The 8468-nt window shown below is 40.3% G+C and overlaps 1 protein-coding gene across 1 annotated transcript; it reads right to left on the reverse strand.

Moving 5' to 3' along the window:
* Positions 1-615: 615 nt before the first annotated feature.
* On the reverse strand, positions 616-8008 carry CTLA4 (cytotoxic T-lymphocyte associated protein 4). The gene is made up of 4 exons (XM_007520478.2): positions 7826-8008; positions 4496-4843; positions 2989-3098; positions 616-1792 (listed from the first exon to the last, which is right to left on the reverse strand). Exons 1-4 carry the CDS (start codon positions 7932-7934, stop codon positions 1688-1690), a joined length of 672 nt encoding a protein of 223 aa, XP_007520540.1. The 5' UTR covers positions 7935-8008; the 3' UTR covers positions 616-1687.
* Positions 8009-8468: the final 460 nt, after the last annotated feature.

Genomic DNA, 8468 nt, shown 5'->3' on the forward strand with positions numbered 1-8468 from the left:
GAAACTAAACAGACTGAGGTAAAACGTTGGTAAACCAACAATCACAGGAGGATCCATAAGCCAGCCAACTGATAGCAACAAAGGGCCACACCCTCTCCACCACTACCCACCCCCCCCACACACACACACACATTTGTGTAAGTTGACCATTTGGAAACCATAAGGGAAATCTTCTTTACCACAGAAGCAGATCAAAATGGTTCTGAGAGGCACAGTCGCCAACAAAGGCGTTCCCATGGAAACTATAATCAGTGCACCAGCTAAGTTGAGAATGTTGTAAGCTAGACAGAGGAGGTGAGGAACCTCTGCTAGACAGAAATTACTGCGAGGTGTATAAAGGATTGCTTTAACTGTGGTCATCTGTTTGCTATCTCAAATAGTTGTGAGCATACCAAAAGAACTGGTGATAAATTCTTTCCAAGAATGCCTTTCAGGTAATGGGCTGATGGACAGCTTGCTCATCAAGCCTATTTGCCCCTTTAGGTTTTTCCAGCTTTTTCCCCACTATCTCTAGTACTTCAGACTCCACCAGATGCTGACTGAGTCCATCAAAAACAAGTTCAGACACAACATTTCAATATAAGGAAGACAAAGACAACTCTGGAAAAACCAGTCACCACTTATCTTTATTTAATTAAAAACATTATACATGTTGCTTCATTTTCATGGAAAATATTAAGTTAAAAAACACTAACAGTGTTAGTTTACAGAAACCTCTGTGCACCCTCTCAGTGTGCTTTTTATCCCTCATGACATTAACCAGGTGTCAGTAATCCAGAGCCCTGTGGAACTAGAGCTTCCTTTATGTTCATACTTGAAGGACTCCTGGAATGAGCCATTTTCTCAGTCACAGTGCTCTGTCACATTAAGTCAGAGAGCATTAGCATTAACTTCCTTCTGAGCCCATGAAAGGCCACAGAATGCCAAAAAGCATAAAAGGACAAAGCACATATCAGCACTAATTCAGCCCAACACGCCTGCAAGAATCTTCTCTGATTTCTTCATCCAGTTTCCAAATCAGGTAACAATTGCCCTTGATCTCTACCTGCTGTATTAGTGTCCTGAGCCTTTCCACAAAACTTCCCTTGAGCCTATGGTGGGAAGACACTGCCATATAGTGTTTGTATTCAGACCATCAGCAAATACACAAAAGCACATGTGGGTCCCCATGCACAACACTATCAAATAAAAAGAATGCATATTGTTACAATATAACCTTTGGAATCACAAGCTAAAATATAGCCATGTGAGTATTTTTAAATTTTTCATAAAATCATATATTTGTTTATAACAACGTAAAATTTTAACTAGACAACATCCCTTTAGTTACAAAAACTTCTCACATGTAAATACTCCTTTGCTTTCTCTGGACTATCCCTTTCCCTAACTTATTTCCCTGATTCCACATCATCATAATGCTGTATTACTATATGGTTCCTAAGTGATTCTTTGGTTAAAAATGCATCTGATATGGTAGAAGCATCCTCATTTTGGATGAATACTCCTTTCATTTAGGTTGTAGTACTCTAATTTGGGTTCTGCATCCAGTTTTATATTAAGGAGAGGTGAGTTTCATCCCCCCTCCCCCCAAAAAAATACACAAATGAAAATAGCTGGTTAGCAAGAAGTTAGAATTGCTTCAGCTCTGAAAAGTTAAAAAATGGTTTTCCATCTTTAGAATGATCTTTCAATTGATGGGAATAAAGTAAGGCTGAAATTGCTTTTCACATTCTGGCTCTGTCGGGGGCATTTTCACATAGACCCCTGTAGTAAGAAGGCTTCTTTTCTTTAACTGTCAAATACAAAAGAAACAATAGTTAGTGTTGAGCAGCACAGAAGCTACTTCTAGCCATCACAGAATTCAACACAAAAATAAGGTCTTTGCCTTTTTGAAAGCAGTGTTCACAATACACAGAATTATAAACCTCAGGAGATTTTCTTGATTCCACTGTTAACGACTAAGTTTAAATGAAGGGCTTTGTGCCAATGATGTAAAATAGCAATCATTTTTCCCTGGAGGGAAGAAGAGAGACTTAGAGAAAGTTTCAGAAAGAACACAGAAATGTCTGATAACTGACTATATCTTGTCTGTGAGAAGACCAACTTGATGAAGTAATAAACTTTAATGATTTGTTCTAATCTTTCACCACCTCCCTAATTGTGGTCTAGCCTACTAGTCTGTATGGAAGTTTGTAGCAAAAGAGGAGTGAAGAAGCTAAAGCAAAGTGCAGTTTGAGTGGAAAATTTTGCAAAAAAGGGTGAGAGGAGGGGAGAGAGAGAAAGAGAGAGAAAGAATGGGAGAAAAGTAAGGGGTAGGTGAAATTTGTGGTGATAAAGTCAGGCTTAAGCAGAGGTGATTGAGAGGAATTCTCAAAAGGAAGTCCTGAAAGGGGATCTAGTTAGTTCCTTACCTCCATTTCTTTCTCCACCAATTATAGTAAATTAAAACAGGGATTTTTTTTTTTCATTTACTGGACTAGAGAGGAGGACTAGGGAACAGGAAATCTTGAACAGGCTTTATGTGGACAGTTACAGCTTGAACAAGGAGGGCACAAGTAGAGTGGCCCAAATAAAGGCTTCCAAGTGAAATAGAAGGACATAAACAAACGAACAATAAAACCTCTCCAGGTGGTCTGCTGTGGTAGCACCTTGCTTAGCCTCATCTTGTGTTTCAGGGTTATTAAGTACAATTGCCATGAAGACAAAGAGCAAAACAGCTGCCCATGTTGTTCATATGGTGACTCAAACTGAAACTCTATTCAGAAGCACACAAACATTCAATGTCAAATACACTCATCTATATTATGAGTCATCCTGAAACCTCCAAGGCCAGTGCCAAGGGTTGTCATGTGTTCTTTATCATTGTCCTTCCTTTCCTTGGTCTATTCCATCATCTCAAGAAAGCTACAGTCAACAGCGTCATTTGGTCAGTCATTATCACTAAAGAGACCCCCCCCCCCAAATTGTGGCTGTTGGCATCACACTCACCATTTTGCTCAAAGAAACAGCTGTGATGAGGAAACTATAAAAAAATAATCCTGAACTAATTGCTGCAAGGACCCAAAGGAGAAAATCAGAATCTGGACATGGTTCTGGATCTGCAACAAAAAGCAAAACAGAGCATCCCTAAGAGACTCTTTACAATATAAAGACTTACTCCCCCCATTGGTAAATAAAGAACCAGGTGTGAGCTTCCAGACCTTGACCTGGATCCCTCAATTGTTCTGCTAAACCACAAGGAAGTCAGGTAATTAGGAGCTACTTCCTGGGGGTGTCATATGAAAGACACAAGACCAAGCTTCTTGATAATAGTCACCTTCCCTAACTCATTTGATTTTTAACATATTTTTTAATTTTTATTTGTATTCTCTTTTTATAGAAACAGAGAGAATCTTTTTTTAAAAAAAATATTTATTTATTCCCTTTTGTTGCCCTTGCTGTTTTATTGTTGTAGTCATTACTGATGTCGTTGTTGGGTAGGACAGAGAGAAATGGAGAGAGGAGGGGAAGACAGAGAGGGGGAGAGAAAGATAGACACCTGCAGACCTGCTCCACCGCTTGTGAGGCGATTCCACTACAGGTGGGGAGCTGGGGCTTGAACCGGGGTCCTTACACTTTGTGCCACCTGCGCTTAACCCGCTGCGCTACAGTCCAACTCCCAGAAACAGAGAATCTTAAGAGGAAATGGAGAGAGAGAAGTTGGGAGAGAGAGAGGAATAAATAAGGAATTCCCAGCATACTTCTAAATAAGGAATTACCAGCATACTTCTTTTTCCATTTTTATATTATTTGTTCTTTTACTGTTTAGCATTTTATTTATGTATTTAATTTTTTATTTTTATTCTTGAGAAAGAAAGACACAGAAAGAAACACCAGAGCACTGCACAGATCTGGCTTATTGTGGTGTGGGGGATTGTACCTGGGACTCTGGAGCCTCAGGCATGAGAGTCTCTTTTCATAACCATTATGCTATATACCCCAGCCCTCCAGCACACTTTAACAGTGGATAGTCCCTATTAAACATGATGCAGTCTCCTTCTTCTTCTCCTCCTCCTCCTCCTCCTCCTCCTCCTCCTCCTCTTCCTCCTCCTCCTCCTCCTCCTTCTTGTTCTTTGTCTCATTGGTTCACATTGTGTAAAATAAGGATGGACAAATACTGAGTGACCTCACTTACAGGTGACCTCACTTACAGCACTGCTTCAGCATTCCTGAAGCTTTCCTTCTTCAGGTGGGGGTTGGAGCCTTGAACCTGGTCCTTATGCACTATAACATGTACATTCCATCAAGTATGCCACCACCTGGTCCCCTACCCATTTGATTTTTATAGTCATAATTCTGCTTGGATTGGCGCCCATACTAGTCAACCAGAGAACTAACTCTTAAATGGAATGTCCATAAACCTCAAAATCAACTCTGAAATTAAAATAACAAGACTTTTCACTCAAAGAAGACAGCAATGCAAAAGATGACAGCTCCAAGAGATAGCTTTGCTCACCAATGACATAAATCTGGGTTCCTTTGCCCATACCCAAGTAGTATGGTGGCGGATACATGAATTCCACCTTGCAAATGTAGAGTCCCATATCCATGGCCCTCAGCCCTTGGATGGTGAGGTTCACTTTGTTCCCACTGGACCTGCCAGTGCAAATGGAATCATCTAGGAAGTTCAGCTCATCTTCCATCATGTATGTCGCTGCACAAATTTCAGTCATTTCATTGCCGGCCTGACGTAGCACTGTCACCCGAACTTCGCTGGCGTTGCCTGAAGAGTTGTACTCACATACAAAGTTGGCAACACCACGACTGCTGGCCAGCACCACCGCAGGCTGGGTCACATGCACCCCTAAGTGGGAAAGTCAAAGATACAATGCATACATACTTAATCCATGACCAAGCACAACCTCAAGTCAGGGAGTTTGTCCATGGTGAACTCCTCCAGCTTCACTGTTCAGTCCTCTCCTCCTTCAACATGTGTATTGTTCTTTGCAATCCTTTCCCTTTACCATCCATCACAATTTTCCCTCCTCATAGCTGTCTTCCACCTATTCTCCTCCGTAAAGGTATTTGCTTGTTGGAAAATAGCTTCTTGAAGGCAGGTTGTTTGGGGGAATTTGTTTTGTTATATGCCACCACAGTTATCACTAGGACTGAATAACAAACCCATGTCTCTTGGTGGCCATTTTCTTTCTTTCTTTCTTTCTTCCTTTCTTTCTTTCTTTCCTCCTTTCCTTCTTTCTTGATTTCTCTCTTTCTTTTTTTGTTTGTTTTTGCTTTTTTCCTTTCTGTATTTTTAGACAGAGACAGAGATAAATTGAGAGGGGAGGTAGATATAGGAATTTAAAAAGAGAGAGGGAGACCTGTAGCACTGCTTTACCTCTCACGAAGCTTCCCCCCTGCAGGTGAAGACCCCAGGCTTAAACCCATAGTAGTTGACATAAGATAATGTGAATACTCTACCAGATGTGACAATGGCTTGGCACCCTTAGCAGAAATTGATATGCTGTGAAGAACATTGATATGAAAAGTAAAAGACCTGGTTCTGCCATAAACTGTGATTCAGGACAGTGTATGGTGCCATATGATCACTCTTTCTCTTTACATGTAGGAAGAGTAGATGATGTCAAAGTGCTTTCCAACTCTGGATTTCTAAGACTGTAGTAAAGCCCTACAAACACTAGTTCAAGAACTTTAAGAGAAGTTTGGGAGGTTGAGTTATAGGATCTTGTCTTAACACTTGAAAGCATAGATCAAAAACCTCAGCCTGCATTTATATCTGGTCCTGTACCTCTATCACTCACAAGTAGCTCTGCTTTGGCTCACTGTACTGGCCACCCCCACCCCATGGCTTTATTAACATAGAGTGAGGGATGGGTTAGATAAAGGAAGCCACAGAGCAAGGGCACCAGGTCGTTTCCTCTCTAGGCTGAGGCAACCCTGCTGTTAACTTCTGTGGGCTTCCCCAGCTACCACCACTTCTTCCGTCTCCCTCCCTTTGTCTTTCTCATGAATATTCTTGCTCCTTTGCTCTCATTTATACTAGCTTTTACAGGACAAGGGAGGCCAACTCTCTGTAGGAGAAGGCTCACAACATGTAAAAATGGTGACTTCATAACAAATTAACTTGTCATAATGGAATTCTCCAACCAATCACACAAGTTATGCCCCTTCAAGTACTTGGATTGAAGCATGTCACTTATTCTGCTCAAATTCTTCAGTGCCTTGCACACCACTGACTGCAAAAACATTAAGTAGACAAGATTAAATATCTCCACAATCCCAACTTCAGCTGATAGCTCCTGTGTAAGTTTCAAGGGTACCTCTTCTTATAAATAATTCATAACTAACCCTATACTGAAGGCACTTGTTCTTGCCCCTATGCACCTAGTGGACAGCATCTGACCTTAGAAAAGAAAACAATATGGCAACAGCTATTGTCTTGATTAATCTAATGGCTCTACCTTGCTAGACAACATCCTCCTTCTTCAATTATCATCTTGATCAGAGATGTCCCCATGCATCATTTGCACAATTACTTAATACTTCATTGCAATACTAATCAAATTCTTCTCCATATGAATGGATTTTTGGGGTGTGTGAGTGTGTGTGTGTGTGTGTGTGTGTGTGTGTGTGTGTGTGTGTGTGTGTGTGTGTGTGTATGTGTGTGTGTAAGCATGTGTGTGCTTTTCTATCTTCTGCCTTTGGTTTGTAATTCCTGGAGGCAGCTACTATGTCTTCACTAAATGGGAACCTAATAATCATTATTGTAGTAACTCTACACCTACAGAAGACCAAGTTTTCTCCCTCCCTCCAGACAACTCCCAATAATCACCACTAAAATCTAATCACCCTGATTTTTTGTGTCTATCATAGAAAGGACTTGGTTACAGGTTGGGATAAATTTCCTAAAAAGGAAATTTTATCCCTTTTAAGAATATTTCATCTTTACATGGTCAAAACACTAAGATCAGACTATATATGTGCATATTTCCTATCCATCCTTCAAAAATTAAATACAAAATATCTCTTGAACACCTGCTTCATACAATCTACATGGTTTCTTAACTGACAGAGTTCGAAACCAAATGCAGCTGGAATTCAACTGCAACACTTAACACTTACTATTAGTATTTCTAGCCATGAAACAAGCTTAGTACCAACCTCTAAGAAGTACTATATTTGAGTCCACAGGTAGGTCAGACAGCAATTAACTATCTTATGCCTAATATACTAACAATTTTTTTGGCCTTCTCTCTTATTCTTGTTCTTTGTTGTTTCATAATTTTAAATTGCTTCCATTTTCCTAAACAATTAGCTAATTGGTTTATAAAAGTAAGAGAAATTTAAAACCTTGTATTGAGCAAAGAATTTCTTCCCATGATTTGCTTAAATTGTTAAGCAAGTGGGTTAAACGGTTTTGGAAAGTGAATCAAAGAAACTTAAGACTTTTTAGTTTTGAGTTAAGTATGAAAGAAAGGAAAAATCTCAAACTTACTCTGATTCCAAGTTCAAGTGTATTCAGAACTGTGGATTATCTTTGTTCTTTTAAATCCTTTAACGTTATAACGTTATGCTAGTTTCCTAAACCAACTCAGACATATTCATTATGCCCTTGATAAATGCCTGACATTCTTCTAGGAGCTGTAGCTCTGCTTCCTTGCTGCCACTGCTGTCCCCTACATGCCCTCTGAATCTGGAGAGTGTAGATTTTAGCTTTAGTTTCTGAATTTGCTATAAATCACTGTCCCTGACTAACTGATGAAAAAAAGAAAAAGAAAGCCTGGTGGGCAAAACACCTCCACCTTCATGCTCTAAAACCATCACTCACCTTTGGAGAGAGCAGGAATGAAGAGAAGAAAAAACAGGACAGTGCAGGACCACAGTCCAGACATCAGTTCCCACTGGGCCCCAGATCTCCAGAATCCAAAGCAAGGCATGACTTTAGAGGAACGTTGTTCCGGTCTTCAGGAAGCAGAGCGAAACCTTCCTGGGATCCTGAAGCTTTGAAATGTATTTGAACCCACACAGAATTAGGACTTTATATAGTTGGCTTTGATCCCAGATACACATGTGCATGTATAGGAGGTACCTGAATAGAAGTCTTTTTGTTTTGGTTTTACGAGAAAGGAAGCCGTGGGTTTAGCTGTTACGTCGAAAAGATAACCTCAAACACTCAAAGTAAAACTGAACAAAACAAGCCAATCCATGGATGGAAAATTCACTCAATTTGAAACTGAAGCTTCTTGTTCAATTTGAGGATAAGTGGGAAGGGAGTATTTCCTGGAGTGCAGGAGAATCCCTAGCCTCCTCTTTTGTCCAGTGGTCTGGACATCTTTCACCATCCAAGTAATTTCATGGATGCCTGCCCCCCTCCCAGTTGCTAAGTGCTGGTTCTCTGAGCCCTTGTGCTAATAGTAAGTTTAATCTGTGTATATCATTAAGAAAATGTCTGCATCTTACCTGTGAGGCAC

The sequence above is a fragment of the Erinaceus europaeus genome, chromosome 7 (genome assembly GCF_950295315.1).
Source record: "Erinaceus europaeus chromosome 7, mEriEur2.1, whole genome shotgun sequence".
In the NCBI taxonomy this organism is placed as follows: Eukaryota; Metazoa; Chordata; class Mammalia; order Eulipotyphla; family Erinaceidae; genus Erinaceus; species Erinaceus europaeus.